The sequence below is a fragment of the Porites lutea genome, chromosome 4 (assembly GCF_958299795.1).
Source record: "Porites lutea chromosome 4, jaPorLute2.1, whole genome shotgun sequence".
NCBI classification, from domain to species: Eukaryota; Metazoa; Cnidaria; class Anthozoa; order Scleractinia; family Poritidae; genus Porites; species Porites lutea.
The window spans coordinates 27,134,518-27,155,682 of record NC_133204.1 but is presented as its reverse complement, the minus strand read 5'-3'; the positions used below and the strand labels follow the sequence as shown (position 1 = coordinate 27,155,682).

The following is a 21,165-nucleotide window of genomic DNA, read 5'->3' as shown; positions in this document are numbered from 1 at the left end:
GTCCCCAGTTCGGTCAACAAACTCTTCTCTTTTCCTCTCTACCACCATGAATCCATTCTTTTTTTTTTTACAGATTTCATCACTAATTCTGTTGTTGTTTTATTTCTATATAATTTGGTTACTGCTTACTCGAGCAGCATCTAATTTCTTTCTGTTGTTGACGTCTCGAACACGTTAATGGATGGTTGGTACATGAATTAAATTTCATTTGAATTTCTTTCTTGCTTTTTTTTTTCTTCTCTTTTCCATTTTTTCTTTTCATTTCAGGAAAGATAAACAACAGTACCTAGAGGTTAATTTCAACACCACAGTCAAAATTGTCCGCCTCGTTACCAAAGGTCTTGGGAGAAGTTGTGTCAAATCGATATCTCTGTGTTACAGCCATGATGGAGCTATTTTTAAACGTTACATGCAAGGAAGCGTGAACAAGGTACAAAAAGTGACCTTTGGCTGATATCAAGCTCAGTATAATAAAAGGACCTTTATGTTCTCTTGTTACCTATTAATATCATGGCAAGAGAGGATAAAGGGGACAGAGAAGGCATCCCCCATACACACCCTATTCCATAGGTAATTCGCCTCGAGTTATTTTTAGACTCGGGATAAAGTGACGAAATTTTATTTCTCTTTCTGAGCTTGAATATGGTCCCTTGAAATTCAGCTTTAGGAGGGTTCGCCTACAATTGACAAAGTAAGTGGGTAGGAATAATCGCTATTAAGACTGAAAAAACTCAAATTCACTTTTTAAGCGAAGTTCTTGTCGCCGTCTCGCCGTTGGATCTTAAAGTCCCTAAAAAGGCAAGTAGGACGCCAAGTGTTATTTTTGTTGAATAATAAAAGATTAATAAAGCAATAAATATCAAACCAGAAATTGCTCTCTTGAAATTGTAAATTATAAATGATCCTGAGAGAATATTCAGTGTGTTAAGGATTTCCCTGCTGTACTATTAGCTCTATACAAGAGAGGAAGGGCGATTCTTTTTTAATTTCCGTTTCGCTGACACAGCTTTCACAGCAATCTCGCTGTAGTCGTTTTCGTCGACAAAAGGAAAAGCAAAATCGCTCTCCGCGTCTTCCCCCATTTTGTTCTGCGTCCGTTTCGTGAAGGACGCGTGGCTCTCAGCGTGGGTCATCCACGCGGAACACATTCGCGCTATGTGATTGGCTGTTGTCTAATCCCCCTTGAGATCTGTGGTGTTAAAAATAACTCGAGACGAATTACCTATGGAATAGGGTGTGTATGGGGGATGCCTTCTCTGTCCCCTTTATCCTCTCTTGTATCATGGGTAATATCGTGGAGATTTTGACATGTTTATCGTATTGATCCAAAACGCCACGCACTACAAAGTTTGGAGCTTAAATTTTGGCTTAAGTTCATAATTTTCAAAACTTTTTCCACAAAATACGTGATAGAATCCTTCTTGGGGTTTTTCTAAAGCGTCTTTTAATGTCCTGACCTCACGGGGTTTAAGGCCTGGCTCAAAGATTTAATGTTCTGAGCATATGATTGCTTTGCAATAAGGGATACCTAGAACTACATGAATTTTTCCCCAAAAGTAAATCTTGAAGTCTTCTTGTGCCTTAACGTTTAGTTATGGTCACGTGACATTTCACCTGACCATAAATTGAAAATGAAGGAAGTTGGCGAATTGATGGCGAATTTTAAGGTAAATATATTGGTGTTTCTGATAGAAGGTAAACATACCTTACTTTCTAAGTTTGGAATTAATTTACGAAAAGTTCAAAATTAAAGTTTTAAATAATTCAAAATGATTTTTTCTCTCTTAATTTCTTATTAAAGAGGAATGGACAGTTATTCCAAGCGTAAAGTGCTAGAAATACCCAATATACCTAGTCAAAAGATTTCTTTTCTTAAACCCGCCACCAATTATTTAAGATTTTTTAGAATAGAACATTGGTCACGTGACATATTACGTGACTTATTAACAAAATATTTATACTTTGAAATGTTAATGACGATGAGTTCTTCATCTGTGCCGAAGATATAGCCAATAAATCATTATCAATTTGGTGCAGTGCGACTGACTAAAAAGATAGCATAATTAACAATTATTCCTCGAGCCCGAAGGGGCTCTGAGTCAATAGCCCATTAGTAAAATCCAACTAGTTGGTCAAAAATATCAAGACAAAACAACTTTCGCTAGCAAAACCCGATTTAGCCGCCACTGTTTTGGTTTTCAAAGCCCGCGCTTTTCGCTACTGGTAGGCTATAACATATAGCCTAGTAGTAGCTCAACCAATCAGAACGCAGCATTAATAATAGACCACTAGTTGGATTTTACTAAATACATATATATGTCTCTCGAAGAATATAAACTGCTCTTTGAAGAATACGTAAACGAAAAAGTATCCAAAAAATCAGAATACAGTTTAAAATTCAGATTTGATAAGTTATGGAAAATTATGCAAATCTCGATGTTTGTAATCCCCCAATTTCTTGCTGCACGTGACGTCACGGCGGCCATGTTGGTGGTTAAGAACAAAATCATTTCTCTCCTCTGCGAACTAAACTATATTTTCTAGTCAATTCTTCGAGAAAAAGTTATTCTTTATTGACCTCCAACATGGCCGCCTTGTCACGTGGTTGCAAACCAAATGTAGCTCGCCCCTTGGCCAAAAACTCCCTCTTGTACTTGTAGCTACTTAATTCTTCATAGCTTACTCAGTTTCGCCCAATAAGAGTTAATTTGCATACAACTAGAATTAAAGCTTTTACTGGGCGATTTCTAATCATTATCATACTACTGTGTGTTTTTGAAGGATCTACCGGCTAACAATAATTGCGATTGTGCGGCCGTGGTTATTCTTCCCACACCATTTGAAGCTGTGTTTGTTCGCATTAATCCGACCTCCTGGCAAAACAGCATTGCCCTGAAAGTTGAGTTTTATGGATGCAGACTGGGTCAGCCTGCTATTCCAGGTAAAATGGAAAGCAACCCAAGTTTTGCTAGAGTAACAGTACCTACCGGTATTGCAGCATCTAGCAATATTATATTTCATCGAACAAGTGACATATCGTATTGGTAAACACATAATTTGAAGTGCATTTTGTATTGAATGTGGAATTTGTGATTAATAAAGTTATAGTTCATATATATACGATATACGTACATAATAATTCGGTGTTTCGGTTGTTTGCGTTATATACAAACTGACAACTCTCTTAGAAAACCATGAACCTCCACACCTACATCAACTGCTTCAAAAGGTAAGAAGTACTCACAAACGTTCATAAAGTCCCTTTACAGTTAATTTTTTCTTTTTATGTTTAGAATCCTCTTTTTGTGCACCCCCCGCAAACCTCAAACGTCCTTGGATTTCTTAAACTTGAGCTTTTTATTTGTATTTTTTTTTTTAGCTGGTCTTAATTTTTTATTATTCTCCCATCAGCATTTCAGAGGTTTTCCTCAAATTATCAAGATCTCACAATGACAATTTTTTTTTACTACTTGCGAAGGTTCCTTGAAGTTTACAAGTCGCGGATATTACTTGGACAAAACAAGGGACATCATGTACATTTGTAACGTGAAATGGTGAGATCTTCCATCCACTAAACAGAAGGCTTGTAGCTTCTTTCTTCTGCTATTTAGTTTTTAGAGATAAAAAGTTCGTAAGCAAGAACAAACCAGAAGAAGCCTCCATGTACGTACCGATAATAGACCTACCCACCCCACCTCCACACCCCCTCCACTGTTTTTTAAATTTTTGACTGGGACTACCTAACGAAAATCTTTTATCACGGCTGGAAGGAACTCCCTAAAATCAGTGAAGATAACAAGTTTGAAAATGATTTGGAGAAAAAACTTAAGAGGCCGTTGATAGACAGACGAGGCGTCCTTGTACTTTAAATACCGATAATAGACCCCACCAATTTTTGACTAGAACCATTTAAGGAAACTCTGTGATCACGGATGGAAGGAACTCCATAAAATCGTAAATGCGAGCGTATGAAGCAGCCTTTAATTTCCTTCTACAAACAAACTTCTTTTTTTGCAATTTATAAATCAAGGAAATTTTGCAAACATTAACCACAGCTAACTTTATTTCAGGGAGAAGTCTAATAGGCCATTTCCGAGTTCCAAAGGATTTCACTTTCAAAAAATGAGAAAATGAAAATGAGTTTTACCTGCATGATCAGACAAAAAAAGTCATTTTCATATCAGCGGCTTCGCACTTAGCCTTGCTTTGAAACTGGGTCTTTGGGAAAATTCGGAAATGGCCTATTAGATTAGTTATCCGCCAGTACTTATTTCTGACCACTTGGGTGAGAGAACGAGTCGGCCCGAGCGTGAAACTCACGTCATTTTCTCACCAGTGTAAAATTCAACTGTGTGAACATTTAAACGCCACTAATGCGCTATTCAGAAGGCTAGTTTAAGGTTTTGGAAGCTTAAAATACCATGAAGCATACTGAATGAGCCTGATTGAAAGAGGTCAGTTCTTTATTCCACTCTTTGAAAAAATATCTTTCATGTCTTCCACGCTATATTCAGCTTTCCCATTACCACATGGCTAGAGCAGAATTTAGTAAACTCGGGCAGTCGAACCAAGAAATCATTCAGTTAAAATATATGTAGTTAGTATATACTAAAACAGTGGATAGTGTTTTTCGTGCGCTCTGTTTGGATACTCAATCAGTGAATATCCTGCACTATTCACTGATTCACCTCCAGTTCCTCCGAGCGAGCGACGCCAAACTTGCGCAACTTCGGAGCAAAATGCCTTCCCGGTTTGCTGCCGTAACAAACAAAGAAATTTCACAACTAATCAAGCAAGCTGTTCCCGAAATACACGAAGAAGGTGACGAGGTTCGGTTTGGAAGTTTTAACAGTTAAAGCTTTGTCTTTTTGACTTGAATTTATCGCTAAAACCGGTGAAAAAGTTTTTTGTTTACAAATACTAATGAAGCTTATTATTATAAGTCTTGCGTTCGTTTATTTAGTTGACTTGTTCATAAATAAGCTTAAAACTAAATTTAATAATCTTGTTTACATAATGATTTTAAATACAAAAAGAATTTACAACTCCTTTTGAAGAAATTTCCCCGCAAGAGCTAAACAAATGCCTTCAAAACTTTTATTTGCCGGCAAGAAAAAGCGACGACCACGGCCGTTCGGTCATTGCGCGCCAAAATTGTAATCGTTGGTAACAGTAAATTAGTTAAAAATCATCATTTTTGTGCTCAATTATCTAACTGTTTTAGTATATACTAAAACAATTATTCACCTCAGTGTCGGTGGCTAGTGGTGGTTATATACCTCGCTGCTTTGGGGCTTTGGTAAATAACCACCACTAGCCACCTGCACTTCGGTGAATAATTGTTATTTATCCTTGGCAAAGTAATAGGCCACCGTTAATTTAAGTAGACTTGGATCTTCGTATTCAAGAATTTGTCTGCCACTGGCGAGAGGCGTAACGACTTTTTAATCACAAAGCAAGCTAGTTCCTGCAACTTCAGAATTCTGTTGTCAGTGCCAGTCTAGCATAGAAAGCAGTTGAAAGTGTGGAAATTTTCTACTGCTCTTGCAGTTCATGTAAATGACAAAAGACAAAGCGGAAGTCAAATTAACGGAAAGCAATACACACAGCGGCTAGTTGATTCAGACGTCCAATTCAAATGCGGAAGTATGGGACTCGAGGGGGTAGCTGAAATTCACACCATCTTGGAGGTTAAATTTGGCACTTTGCATTAACTATAAGTACGTTTCACGTCAATGTTTTAGCAAGGAGCATTCAGAGCATTCGCCCAACTGTTTTTTTAGCAAGGACATGGGTGCTTCGTGGACAGGTTTGTCTCCATCTTCTGCATTTCTTAATTACTGAGTTTCTTCTTCGAATCATTATTTTTTTATTCGTAGAATTATTTTTATCATAGGGATACTATTATGAAAATATATTTTTTTAACAAAGTTAGAATTATCTGTGGTAAAAGATTCATCTATGACATTCGTCGACACTCAAACAAATCGCTGCAAGAAGATATAGATTCTCTGTTGGTTTTCAGCACGTAAAATGGCCACGACATAAATTTCAGTCCCCCTGATTTTTATTATTCATGGTTATTCTAAATTATTATTAAAATTACAATTTACGTTATATTGTTCGTCACACGATATCAGCTATTAACAATTAGCTCTACCAATCCCAACAAGAAATTTTATGAACAATACGTGTTTGGTTCGTGTAATTGGTCGATAGTAGTATAATGTTTCGTTAGTAGTATAGTGGGGACTGGTTAGATCCGTTTTGTGGCGGTGGAATGTCATTAAAAAGGAAGACAAGGAAGAAATTCATCAACCTAGGGATAACTATAGAAAACCTGTCCAACGGGTCAAACCGTTGACGATATTTTATTTATGACACAAGGACGCCGCAAGTTAATGATATTTATAGGCAAAAAAGGGTTTAACCGGTCTCTACTTCACTACTCTTACTTACCTTCTTTCCCCTTCATATTGTCGATTTGGGAGTTCTGTAAATAGGAATACAGCTTAAGGAATCCGGAATCCTGCAACAGATTGTACTCCCGATTCCAAGTTCCTCTGACTAGGGAAGCGGAATCCAGTTTATGGAATCTGAAATCCAATGCTTAGTATCCGGAATCCTTGATTTTCTTGGATTTCCGTGCACGAGGCGATTCGTTTCAGTTATATGTTTGTCCCTTTTCAGCTATGCATTGGAATATAATTTCTATTCTTGGCCATGACACGGTGGAAAACATTTTATATGCAGTAACTGCGAACGGAAGAACGGTTTTGAAAAGCACTCAAGATCATTCGTCAAAGTTCATCACTGTCTCAGTGAATGACTGGGATGCCGTTAAAGTCAAAGGCACCACAAATCTTGCTGTTATGATTGGAAGTGAATTGATTATCAATGACACCAACAAGACACCACCGACTGAGCATACAGTAACTTCAACCAGCGGCACCAAGTGGAGAGGTATAAAACTTTGATACTGGATCGGAGAAATTCTAGTTAAAAGAATGCCATTCAGCGTTTCCACGCGTTTCCTTCCGTGTAATTGTAGGGATTAGAGCAATAGTTTGTATAACACTGTAAGATGATGGACAAATGGAGCACCAGGTAGCCTGGGAATATTTAGTTCTGGCTTACGCCACGCTCAGATAGTAGGGATGTCGCGAAATTAATGTCAACAGAAAATAGGGCGCACATCATCTGCCCTAGCCTTAGCCACAGACGAGAAAAAAACTTTTGATTAAGTCCGTCTACGAGACAGCGTGGAAATGACTCTATTTCTGGGTCCCCACCAAAAAGCCAAGATTTGAGTGCGAGCCATGATTGGTCTATTAAAAAAGCCATTTTATATTTGCCAATCGGGTCTAGAATACGACCACGAAGCAAAAAAAGAAAACTAAAGAAAAGAAAAAGGAAACTCAAAGTTTTTCGAAATAATAGATCTTTCGCATATTTCTTTGTAGAAGATAAACACCACAACCGGAGAGCGACCGAAGAACTACGACTCAAAAATCACACTAGCATTAAAAATTAAATTCTTACTCTTTCCTTTCTTTATATTGCAGTGTCACCGCTTGGTGTTCACGTGGAAGAATTACTAAAGTGGAAACTTAAAGCAACTTGGAGTTGTCACGGTTCGTAAAGATCTTTCCAAGATACATGTATCGCAGTGGCTTTAGAGGAGTTAATATGGAGCACTTTCTGATGGGTCAACAGAAAGTGCCAAAAAACCTGAGAAAGGACATTCCATGTAGATATTTGCTTGTTTTATATGGATGAGACAATCATCCTTCTACCATAATGTTTGATCCTCGTTTTGAAATACTTAACTGATATCAATGATGGGTTGCTGCTATTGATGACTGAAAAAGGGTGTGTATTTCTCTCCTCCGGGAAGGGGGCGTAGTACCAAGTTGTGGTCGGCTTGTGATACCCTTGCACTTAATTGTTTGCAATCGACCCTGCTAGAAGCTAAAATAAATTACACTTTGAAAACCGCGGAGCAAAATGCCCTGGGATTTACCAATGAAGATCTGTTTTTGTACTTTAGGTTGTTTTCCTTGTCATTTCGACTTTGAAAGTGGAAGTCTTGATGGCTGGACTAAGTCTGGAACTGCGTTTAATAATCAGCCAACCTATGGGGACAACCCGACAGCACGTGACAGAGGGCAGCCTGCAAACCAACAGGGAGATTGGTGGATTGGAGGTGCGGAAAACCGTCCCAGTCCAAGTTCCCCAGCGGGATTATTACAAGGCGACGGACCACAGGGAACTCTCGCATCTCCACCTTTCACCATCGCTGCCAGCGGCAAGATGTCTTTTTTAATTGGGGGAGGGTGTGACATTAATCTCGCTAGAGCGGAGTTGGTTATAAACAACCAGGTGAACAAGCGCATTAAAGATAGATTTATATACACTAATTACTTTGTCCGCACAAACCTCGTACAGTCAAAAACCATATTCATTCTCGATTGAGATTATCTTCTCTGGTGAAGAGGGCGGAGGGGGGGGGGGGGGTCGGGGTCGGGGCTCCCATATATGGGCTAAATAGGTCATCATCATCATCAATCTTTATTTATACACGAAATCGTATCACTTTTACATGGTCTTCCTAGGAATCGTGTGTAAAATTATACGAAAATACTCTAAGAAACTACTTGACTATAAAGCTAAAAATACAAAAACTTATATTATAATAATAGTTACAATGAGTCATAGTGTATTAGATTGTCCTTCCCATGAAATGAAGTTTTGAAAACATTTAAACTAGGCAGGTTTCTAATCTCTGAGGGAATCTTGTTCCACAGAACAGATCCTCTGTAGTGTAGGCTCCCTTTTGCAGACTCAGTTCTGGGTCTGAGGACATAATAATTTAACTCCGAATTTCTAAGATTGTGGGAGTGTACATTTGAGGTGTTGGTAAAGATCCGCCTCATTTATCACGGGTAAAGATCATTATGGATTTTATACATTGTCAGAGCCGACTGTTTAAGTCTTACATATTCTAACCTTTCCTAGCCAAGCTTATCCGACAAAAAAATGGGCGAACCTCATAGTTAGAAAAGGTGAGAATTCTAACAACCCAATTCTGCATCTTTTGAAATTTGTCCTCTAGTCCCTTATTGATATTACCATACACCACTACAGTAATTACAATATGGCATTACAAGTGCATTATACATATTCACTCTAATATCAAATGGTATAAAATGACTTGCTCCCTTAACATAACAAGACCAGCGTACATTTTCTTTAAAACGGGCGCCAGTTCAAAGATTCATCAATTTGAACTCCAAAAGATTTATGTTTAATTACTCTTTCTAACGGTGTATTATTAACTTTGACTGTGAAATCACTGTTTATTTGAGATAACTTAAATTTACTCCCTATAAGCATTTATTTAGTCTTCTTAACATTCAAAGGTAATTTGTTTGCTGACAGCCATGACTGAATTAAATTCATATCATAATTCATTTTATATTCAAGGACACATGAGTCTTGTGCAGATGAGGTAAGGGTGATATCATCTGCATACATTCTGGGTTTTGAAGACAAATTACATGAAGGGAGATCATTAATATAAATAGTAAATAAGAGGGGACCTTTAATAGAACCCTGTGGAATACCACATGTTATATTACAGAAATCAGATTGAGCTCCATCAATAAACGTTCGTTGCTTTCGGTCACATATATAGGACCCGAAACAGTTAAGAGATTGAGAACTGACCCCATAGAGTTTAAGCTTTCCCAGTAGGATAGCACGATCCATGGAGTCAAAGGCTTTTTTCAAGTCCAGGAGTATCACACCATGTAAGAGATTTTTGTCAATATTCCATAGCCATTCATTCGTTGCCTCAATTTTAGCTTTTTCAGTAGAAAACATAGGTCTGAAGCCAGATTGTGATTCAGTTAACAAGTTATTATCATTTAGACATTCATATGGTTGGTGAAAAAACAACTCTTTCAATTACTTTACTTTCTACAGGCAGAACTGAGATAGGTCTGTAGTTGTTAGGATCAGTCTTGAGGTCCTCTTTAAATATTGGCGAAACTCTAGCTCGTTTCCAAGCATTTGGAAATATTCCAGTGGTAATTGAGAGATTTATTATAAAAGTTAAACTACGAGTAACTGTGGGAGATGGTATGTTCCACCAGGCAGGGTATGGTTTTTGAGGGTCTCTATCCTCCATAAGAGTATCTTTTTTCCCCTTGTTGGCGATGTGTTCCCGGTGTGACCCATAGGTAAGGCACCTTAATTGTATCTGATAAGATTCAAGTGTGTAAATGCCAAGTTAGAGGAAAATAAGTCATCTGATCCCTTAGCCTAATAGGAAAGGGTACCTGAAAGCGATTCATTGGAGATTTATGTGCTACCATTAGATTCTTAATTTTTTTCGTTGAATATATGGTGTCATTTTTCGGGTTTGGTCCTTAAATAGGGAACCAACTTTCATTTGTCTCATCCTTAAATAGAAGCTAATATTGTCATGGTTTAAGACCCTGCTCCAGATGTGGTTTTTGTATGAGAAGGATTTTGTTTTTACATAGCTTCAACTCTAGTTTATATTTTGCAGGTGGTGAGAAAAGCAACTGGAAAATGTACAGAGACTATGGCTCGTCAGACGTGGGATGCAAGTGAATTTGTCGGTCAGAAAGCCTTTCTTCGCTTAGTGGATACCTACTCTTACGGCTGGGGCCACATCAACTTTGACGACCTACGCGGAGATATAAACTTTGTGTATTGCAACATTTATTAAAGCAACTGCATGATAATAAATCAAATAAGACAACACTCTTTTATTAGTGTTCACGGTTAGGCGCAACCATAGGTATGTAACGGTGTGGGAATCTTTACACCTATCTCTGTCGGCCCCTGCATTCTTGGCGCTTCTGCGAATCTCACCCAATCCACTCCCTCGTGTGATCCCTTATACCCAAACAGGGCCCATGATGCACGATATTCAGATGGTCTGGGGTTTTTGGCTCCTAAGCTTGTCAGCTGTTGGTCAGCTGCCTGTTTGTCACTTTCAGGTGCGTTACCACTCAACCAAGCTTCATCCATTACGGCGATCAACACGATGGCGTTGTCTGCAATATAGGCTAAAAATTCACTCAAATAGTCATCAGCGTTTGAGTAAGCATGAAAATCAAATGCTCCAAAATCAGTGAAGTTTCCTTCCCTGTCGAGAACCACAACATTGTATCCTCTTTGCTGAAAAAAAAAAAACATTATCACACTAGAAGTCATCCGTTCAGCATTTCTCGATCAACATAAAATGCAGAATTGCAGAGCATATATATAGAGATTTAGCCAGGGCTAAAAGCGAAGCTCCCATTATAAAATTGATAATTTAAATCATACAATAAACTTGTAATCCACAAATCAGTTAACCTTTGGGCACATTCATGTGACGTTTCAGGGAAAGGCTAAGAGATTTTAGAGAAAATCAATTGCAAACATTCCAAGAGTGTAACAAATCTTGCATCGAATTAATAGCCCTATCCGTACCCCGAAAAAATTGCAATAATCTTCGATCACAGTCAAGAGCCATATTTGCTCTTGATCACAGCAGATTAGGCCTGGAAAACAAATTCTTCCCAAACAAAGTAACCCAGTCGCCCACCTACACCACCTTTATTTTATAATGTTATTGAACAGCACCGAAATTTAATTCATTATGCTATGAAGGCCGGATGTAAGACACGATAGTCCTAGGTGGCAGCCAATTTACCCGTTGTAATTTATAGGTTGCATTCCTTTGTCTAAAAGAGAGGCGAAAATAAAAAATAAGGTCGAATTTTTTGTGTTCGACAAGTTCACTTTAAAAAATCTTGCCAACAAATCTGGTGGCGTGTAAGCCAGCCTTTTTACTTTTCATACATCACATCTGAGGTAAGCAGTACTATAAGGCGCTGTTTTTTTTGTTTTGTTTTGCTTTGTTTTTTTTTTTTTTAATCAGTTTTACAGACCTCGGACAGAGCTGCAGTTTTTCATAACTTTTCAAGAAAAATTCCCACTCATTCAATATACAGGACGATCGAAGCACGCGCTTCCTTTGCACAGCAAAGTATAGAATTGACCACATTATGAAACATTTTCATGAAGAGAATTCCATAATGCCCAGCGGTCAGAAAATATCTAAAAACTTTCTGTAAGCTTATATTAAACCTGATAGTAAGATTATTGTCTCAAATCTTACAAAGGTGCTTAAACTAAATAGCCGCATGAACTACGCTCGACCTCATGGAACCAGAAAAAATTAAACAAACATCAAATACAATGATTACTCAGGCTTACCAGTCGAGATGCAGCTCCTGAAAGCCATCAAGTAAGGCCAGAATCGCTTGAGACTTTTAAACCCTATTACGCATCAAGCAAGGTTCAAAATGAAAACGATGCCATCCGAAATCGGATTTCCGATGACATTGACATGACATGAATAACATTGACATGACATGAATAACAGAAGAATCTTGAAAGCAGCTGTATTTCATTTTGTACATCCAATGGAAAAAGACCATTGAAAACATCACAAGATGACACAAAACTCTGTCAACTTCAGCTATCAGTAAACAAGTCTGCAGATGCTGCATAAATTTTCTGCATGAACTCACCTGTCAAATTTTGACCGATCAGAGCATAAAAATTGGACGTAGACCGTGACCACGGTGAGTCAAAAGTCAAAAGCAACTGCTTTCAATGCCTGTAATAGCTGAATTTTGGCGTCCGAGATCAGCTTGAAAACAAATTTTTAAACCTATTTCGTATGCAATTAAAAAAATTGAACTTGAGCCTACGATCATTTTAAAAACTTGTAACTTGTCAGCAGCTAACTTCAAAAAATAATCGACCTCGATAGGTCGATCCTAGAGCGATACGGCAGGTTATACTGGTCAGCGCATACCCTGTTTCAACAGCTTTCAATTGATCACAACAGGCCTAGGAGGTGCATTATCACGCTGCACCTGGGCTCCCAAACTAGCAAGAAAGTGTGACATTTAACATTGGTTCCCTGTGATGCGGACCGACGAGAGATCGGGTGGTCGGTGTACGGTCACGTGATCACTAAATTTTTTGGGATGGGTAGATTTTCTTAGCTATGGTGCTCCGCTATTATGCGGTGTTGAAACAAGTAAAAACTGTATATACTGCTTTTTATTATTACTGCTTTAAATGGTTTTGGGGGGCAAGATTGATACGATGAATTTTTCCTCAAACTCCCCTTCCCCGCCCTTCCGAGTCCAACTAGCGTCTCCGTGCAATAAAAAGTATAGGATTGGGATAGGCATTAAAGAGTTAAACCAAATAGGCAACTTGCACTAAGAGGTCACGTGACCAATGCTTCCTTTAAACAATGAGTTGGAATTTTGCTGATGCCAAAAATTTACAACAGAAATTTGACAGGAAACGCATTTAAGGGAGATATTTTATGGCACTTTGATTTTTCAACGAAGTAGTATGATTTGTATTGGCCGCCACGTTGGAGGGGATACTCTTGCCCTCCAACATGGCGGCCTAAACTACTTGTTGCTCATATCTTGTTAAAAGTTTAATAGTTACGCTCAGATGTGCTGCAAATGTTACACATCATCTTTTTGAACATTTTCCTTGAAGTTTAAGTGCAAAATTTGTGTTCAGAAAAAGGTAATTCATAACTTTAAAAATCACAATTTGGTCACGTGACCAGCTACGAACTTCCTCATTTTAAGAAAATGGTGCGGGTTTAAAAAACTAAATTATATTATTTTGTTTAAGATACGACCCACTAATCGTTTTTGGAAGGAAAAATCATGTAACTTTCATTTTCATAAAAACGATGTCACATGACCTATTAGTGCAAATGGCCTATTCTCTTTCTTCGCATAATAGCGGAGCTCCACGTGCGCGAAGCGCGCGCGTGGGCGGAGCCCAATAGCTAAGGAAATTTACTCATCCCAGAAAATTTGGTAATCATGTGACCGACCGACCGACCGTCCGTCCGCACCACAGGCATACCAATGTTTACTCTCACACTTTCTAGCTACTTTGGGAGCCTAGGAGAAAGCTGATTGCACATCAATGTTGTCATCAATTGACAGGTGTCAAATCGGGGTATCCGCTTACCTTTATCACCTAACCGAATCGCGGGCTCAGGTGTCGACTTATCAAGGTCGAGTATAATTTTCAAGTTATCCGCTGACGATTTACTCGTTTTCAAATGATCGCAGGCTCACGTTTACTTTTGTATGTCAGTATCGCCCCGGAACTATTACGATTTTGATTTCAAATTTATCTCAAAAATTCAGCCAGTTTTGGCTGTAGAAGGAAAGCTTTGAACGATTTTCTTGTAGTGAGTTCATCTTTGAAAACAGCCAACACCGGGAAACCGGCGGCTTAAAACATAAACTTTAAGCTTACTAGTAAAGATTTGAGGATTCTTAGACACAGTTTAAATACTCATTTGTTTTCGTGAATGAAAATTGTTGTCTCTGTAAATGTTCAATCGAATTATTTTTTTTATTGATTTTTGGTAGTCTCAAAAGTGTAATTTTCATCGCTTTGCCGTTTGTTTTCAGCCATTCATAAACATCGCTTGCAGGAGTACTCAAAATGCCAAGCGTATCAAACGCTTTTTAAGATTACACATCGTTATAAAACCGTTAATAAAAAATAGACTCAATAAATTCTTTATCACGTTGAAGCGTAACTCTTTTAAAATTTCTTCGCAAATTTGGCGCTTGTCAAAAGTTAGAACCGGCTGGCCGTATAGGTGATTTTGGAAATTTTTTGAACGGTTTCGCTAATTAAGAGTCCACGAGTTCTTCGATGGTCCTGAATATTGAATGAATGCAATTTGTCTTGAAAAATTGTGAAATACTGCATTTTTTACGAGGTCTGTATGATAAAAACAGCGCCTCATAGTACTCTTTCTCCTCAGATGTGGTGTATAAAAAAAATAAAAGATTGGTTTGCACGCACCCAGATTTATTGGCAAGAATTTGTAAACTTGTCGAACGCAAAAAATTCGGTCTGATTTGTTTTCCAAGAATTTGTTTTCCACGCCTTATCTTCTGTGATCAACAGCCATCATTGCTCTTAAATGTGACCCAAGACCATTTTTTGGGTGTACATATAAGGCAATATCAACTCTATACAAAATTTGTTTCACTCCAAAACCACTTAGCTTTTCCCTCAAAAGTCACATGAATGTGCCCTTAAGTTAACTGATTTGTGGAATACAAAATTATTGTTTGATTTAAGTTATAAGTTTATCAATGGGAGCTTCGCCTTTAGCTGTGGCTAAATATATATATTACAAAATCGCGAAGCTGTAAACGTCTGGCCCGGTCTTCGTTATGAGAATGACGGGTAACTTTTCAAAATGAAACGTGACATGCGACGTTTTTACAATAATTTTTACTTTAGATTTTGGTTTTTCCAAATGATTTTGTGTAAGTTGTTGCGTTGCTTGGCTAGCTCCTCTTTTTTTAATTAAATGGTTATGAATGCATGATACTTACAGTGACCCCCATTTCGACTCCATCTACGACGATTGAGGCCCGTCCTGCTAAACATCTTTCACTTGATGCGTCGTCGTTCCCCGATGAGCAGATGTGAACATCCACGAAACCTGCTCAAAATTTAACACACGACGCGAGGTTTTTGAGAGGTAATTCATAAAACAGCAGGAAAGGGACAGGTAATAAATCCTTTAAAGCCTACCCTCTGTGATAATGGTAATTATTCAGAATTGAATCACTGGATAATGCAATTCTAGAGCCCGGTTTCCTTGGTGAACTGGATGTATTAAGCTTTACGTTTTGCTTATTGCGCATGCACATGAGTTCTAGTCAAAGGGTTAAAATCATACTACCAAATCCCAGTAATGAACTTATCACTTACCAGCATCTGAAAAAAAGGTAGAGAGAAGACAAACAGAGGGAGAGGAAAAGAATTATGAATGGGAAATAAATGCAATCTGATATACTGTTTATCATTAATCAGAGTTAAAAGGAAAAGACTAACATACAAAACTATTTGTCAAAGACAACCATAATAAAAGAAATACTACAAGATAGCAGCAAGGCTGAACGTACAAGTTTTGTCATTTTATTTTATTTCATTTTATCATTATTATTATTATTATTATTATTATTATTATTATTATTATTATTTGTTATTATTATTATTTTAATTTTGTGGAAGTTAATTCAGTCCATTTATTCATTTATTTTATTTCCTTTTCCTTTTCAAGTGCTTTTTCAGTCTACGCTATATGCTTTATTGAAATTGCTCATGATAAATGGTGTTTTAAAAAGCGTTGGCTTAAGACGCGGTTTTGTTAAACACGGGCTAACCTACTTTTAAATAACTGGCCCTGAATCTCTAACTTCTGCGGAATTAAGGTTTCTTGTCTTGATGTTTAACGCCTTATATGCCATGTTACTGCCATATTTAGTAAAACAGCTGTTATGGTTAATTTTAAGCTGGAGAGAAGGAGGAAGTTATCCACCCAGGGTTGAGTCCGATGTTAGCGTCCAGGATCCGCTCCGTAATTCATGAAAGCCTAATTCAATAATTATTTTATTATTTATTCAAAATATTCCTAATTTTTTCGTTTTTTTTCCCTCCTCTAAGACTTTATTTCTTAAAAAAAGTTGCCAGTTTCTCGACACGGTTTCAGGATACAGACAGATGTTATTTATCGTATCGATGACATTGTACTCGCATCTTCCAAATTTGGTTAACAACGTTAGCTGATTATAATGAATAGGGCTCTTTGCATGACTTGATCACGTGATCAACTTGCGGTAAACACGAAAGCAGTTCACTTTTGACAAATTTAGTTAGCATAAACTGGAAGGCATATTAAAATTAGGTAGCCTGAGAATTTTCAGCCGTATATCTCATAAGTAGCGATTGCAACGGCCGCCGAAAGTTAGAAGCGTTTGTATGACAAAAACAACTTTTGCCATCCAGTCACGCTGGCATGGTTTTCCATACCAATCCTTGTAATTTCGAAATTTTCAAACCTGACTTTCATCAAATATTTTCTTAAGCATTGCAGGGCTCAAATCTCCTTTTAATTCATAACAGGCAATTTGAGCCCTTAAATGCGTAAGGGAAAGATTTAACGACAGTTTAAAAAATTAAGAATTTACAAGGATTTGTACTTATGGAAAACCATGCAAGCGTGACTGGGTGGCAAAAGTTGTTTTTCTCATACAAATGCTTCTAACTTTCGGCGGCCGTTACAATCGCTACTTTAATTTTGAGATACACGGCTGAAAATTCTCAGGTTAGTTAATTTTAATATGCTCTTTCAGCTTGTGCTAACAAAACTTTCAAAAATGAACTGTTTTCGCGTTTATTGAAAGTTGATCACGTGATCAAGTCATGCAAAGAGCCTATTAGCAAGGGGATTTGAGCCAATTATATTAGAAGCGGCGAAATATTTTGAGTGAATTTAATAATAACAAACATGATGATTCATTCAACTGTTTCTAATAGACTTAAATCCCCCAGCTAATACTTCATAGCCAGTTATCGTTGACCAAATTTGAAAGATGCGAGCAGTATACCACTGGTTCGTCATTGTTAAAAATGGCGGAGCTCGTTAGCATACAACATACATAAAGACAGAAGCTAGGCCGTCTCTCTTTTTTATTATTTGTTTTTCAGCACACGCACACTATTACAGTGAAGAATTATATCCTTTGTGTTGATCAAGAAAAAAAGGAAACAGCGAAAAACGAAAGACGAAAACAACGTCAAAAAGTGGGTGATGCGAAAAATTGAGCATTACATAAACGATACACTACGTCGGTATGTTGTTTTAGTTGCTTATTCTCGCCTGCGAAAATTAAGTCAACTGAACTGACCCGGATACAAGCTTACAAACCAGAACACATCCAACCTGCTTTCAATTTCCACTCTGAGGATTCTTTTACGTAAACGCCTTTCGCAGACACTGAAAACAAGAGAAAAAAGACAAAGTACTGGGATAGGATGGGATGGAAATGGGTGAAGCGTTCAAATGTGAGATGGAAGAGCGAGCGATTAAATGGTATTAGTGTGTGAAGAAGATATGGAATATAAGATTTAACGAATAGTATACGATAGAAAAAATTGATGGTGCACGGGAATGGGCCACATGAAATGGGATAGAAGAAGATGACGGGGTATGAGACTGGATTTGAATCGAAAAATCGAATGGAATGAGAGCACAGCGTTTCCTTATCTTCCAAGAATTACGAACGAATGGATAAAAAAGCGATAAATGAGCAATTAAATTAGAAAAGAATAGAGCTAAAGGCTAGATTATGAACTGGATGTTTACCAGCAGTTTTAGTGAAGTGAAATGTGGTTTTAGTTTGCGGCCAGGAAAGCACAGCTCTCTATGACTGAGAGGTTTAAATTCGGCATTAAATTTTTTACTTTATTAAACCGTCTACAAATGTACCTCCCCACTCGGTTCCGTTAGAAGAGGTTATAGGCATCGGTGTATTGTTGGTAGTATTTACTGCGAAATCATTTCCAATCATAACAGCAAGATTTGTGGTGTCTTTGGCTTTAACAGCCTCCCAGTCGCTCAGTGGAACAGCTATGAACTTCGCCGCATGATCTGTGGTGCTTTTCAAAACAGCTCTTCCGTTCAAGCTCACTCCGTACAAAATGTGTTTCACTGTGTCATGACCAAGAATAGAAATTACACTGCCGTCCATGGCTAAAAATAATAACAAGGGATTATAAATAAAGAAGCAATCATAGTTCTAACTATTTAACCAAAAGCTTTGTTCATGTTTCCAGGTTTCCTGAGATGTATTGCGCATTTGATCTTTGTAATATCTGAATTATTAATTGAGGAAAGAGAATGCACCTTATTCCCGGCCATAATGGTGGTAGTAGTTCTTTTCTTTTATATATAAGAGGAAAGTAAACACAAGAATTTAAATGTCACCATTTTGAAATAATGGGTACGTACCACATTTAGTTTTCAGGGTCTTTGATAACGAGTTATTTCAAACCCAAGCCTAAACGCGAGAAGACAACAATACAAGTACCAGCTAGTACGGTTACTCCTTAACTTGAACCTCCTAATTACTGTCGTCCAAAACATTTCCGCCTTTGGTTGCAAAAGACTCTATAAATTCTCGTCAAATACCCTTTCTTGTAGCCAACAAAGCATCTGTATTATAAAATGGTTTTTGGTATAGTATATCAGCTAAAATTGGGAGCAATGCGAAGGAACATTTTTTTTTTCTTTAAAAATAATAATATCAGTAAAGTACAATTTCCATGTTACCTATCCAGGAAGCACCTTGGTCGCTGCTAAAAGAACACTTGCATAAATGTTCCTTCCTGAAAACAATCAAGCAACTACTCTGCATATTCAGTTAATCAAATATTACTTGTTTTTTATCTTCTTCTCTCTTTACTCAGTCGCTGTTAAACCAGGAATAGCTTGTATGGTGACGTCACCATACCTTAAGCCAGCTCCCGGCCCAGAGCTTTAGATCACTGACCACTAAACTCTAAGCTCCCATAAGGTAGCACCGATGCCATGATCTTAGGCGAGGTTCAAAAATCGCTTTTTACATGTGTCGAATCTGATGTAATTTCGCAACATGTGAAAAGCAGCGTTTGAACTAGCCAGGCCTTGTTTTTGCCTATTTGAAGGGAAGAAAGTTTACCTATCGCTTTTCCTAAAAAGGGTAGTAAACGGCTAGACTAAAGGGCGTTTAAACTCCGTTTCCCTTTAGATGGACGGTAGTCACTTGAAGGGATAGACGAGAGGGCCCTTCCTCGATCCTGAGACTGGGACCGAGTTATACGATCGCCAAAGATTTTTCCGAATGGATCTTCGTACGTGAGGGGTACGTGAACAATTTTAAAATTCATGAGCTCTTTTGATATACAGTATGTGTGCAGAGGCTACAATTATCTCTTCCCTCGAGTTGAATTAAGGTGAGTTTTAAAACGTTGTTTGGTCGTTTGCAGTTCTACTGAATTCGTAGAAAATTCGATTCATAGTAATTGCTGATCAAGCTTTGCAATTAATTGACAATGGGCCCTGTGATCTACGTTCACGTCACATAGATGAAAGGTACCTCCAGTTTCAACGTTTCTTCTTTTGCTTAAAAATATGATAACAATAATAAAGAAGACATGAAGCTGTTGTTGCAGGATAAGAGATTGTTAAGAGAATTCCTATTCAGAGGTCACAAGGCCCATACAATGGATTATTACTTAATTATTATTATTTTTAAGCTTATTCTTATTTATTTTTGCCAGTGTTCGCCGGGACCCCTCTTCTTTGACAACATTACCTGTTATTCCGATCTTATGCCATTTCACTATACTAAGTGACTACCAAGAGAATGTGCAAATTCTGTATTGCAATGTACAATCCCAGTTTGAAATGGACTATTACATAATTGATATCAGCACTCCCCTTTGGTTAAGGAAGTGAGCAAAGATCAATGGAATTCTCTAGGGGGTATGTTGTAATAGTTTTGGAAATCCTTGAGGAATAGTCTTAAACATTGGAGTTATTCAGGGTGAACAAAGAATTCATGGAATTTTATTAGGAAAAAAAGTACTGTTCAATAAGTTCCTCAGGGGAAAATTCATATCTTAAGAAAGTCTCCCGGGTGAATGCAGTCTAATAGAATTCCTCAGGAGTAAGAAGGAAGTTTATTATATGTTGTCAACCGGGAAGAGGGTGTGGCTATTAAATGTGATAGCCCAATTTTTTTCTGCCTTTGAAGGAGGACAAAGCACACACAATGACTGCACACAACAGCATGCAAGGACTGGACAAAGCAAACATGATGTGATTTTATTTAGTTGGATAGTAAACCTTTTATTCAATGGTTTACAATTTGTAGAAGTATAATGGACATGGGTGTTTTGCTCATTGCTTGCCTATACATGAAACCATCCAACACATGATTGATAGAATTCACATACAAATGTTATTCAAAATAACTAAGAATCATGAATCACTAGTGCCACTAACAAAAGGAGGGATACAAAAATCTGTTAGTATGCCAAGTTGTGGTGGTTTCTTTTTGCATTACCTTGTATTAATTTTGTTTTTTCTGGCTTGACTGTTCATTAGCCACAGGCATGTGACTCATTGTTTGTGATAAATAAACAATTTTTTTCCTCTGAAAGGAT

At 37.6% G+C, this 21,165-nt stretch overlaps 1 protein-coding gene across 1 annotated transcript in view; it reads left to right on the top strand.

The window, feature by feature from the left end:
• Positions 1 to 10,919, top strand: part of LOC140933150 (uncharacterized) — an 11,950-nt gene extending 1,031 nt beyond the window's left edge. The window contains exons 5-12 of the mRNA XM_073382666.1: positions 268 to 430; positions 2,782 to 2,941; positions 3,479 to 3,554; positions 5,745 to 5,809; positions 6,691 to 6,963; positions 7,566 to 7,634; positions 8,051 to 8,382; positions 10,577 to 10,919. Of these exons, the coding sequence (XP_073238767.1) occupies positions 268 to 430; positions 2,782 to 2,941; positions 3,479 to 3,554; positions 5,745 to 5,809; positions 6,691 to 6,963; positions 7,566 to 7,634; positions 8,051 to 8,382; positions 10,577 to 10,759 (1,321 nt within the window). The 3' untranslated portion in view covers positions 10,760 to 10,919. The remainder of the gene's footprint in view (positions 1 to 267; positions 431 to 2,781; positions 2,942 to 3,478; positions 3,555 to 5,744; positions 5,810 to 6,690; positions 6,964 to 7,565; positions 7,635 to 8,050; positions 8,383 to 10,576) is intronic.
• Positions 10,920 to 21,165: the final 10,246 nt, after the last annotated feature.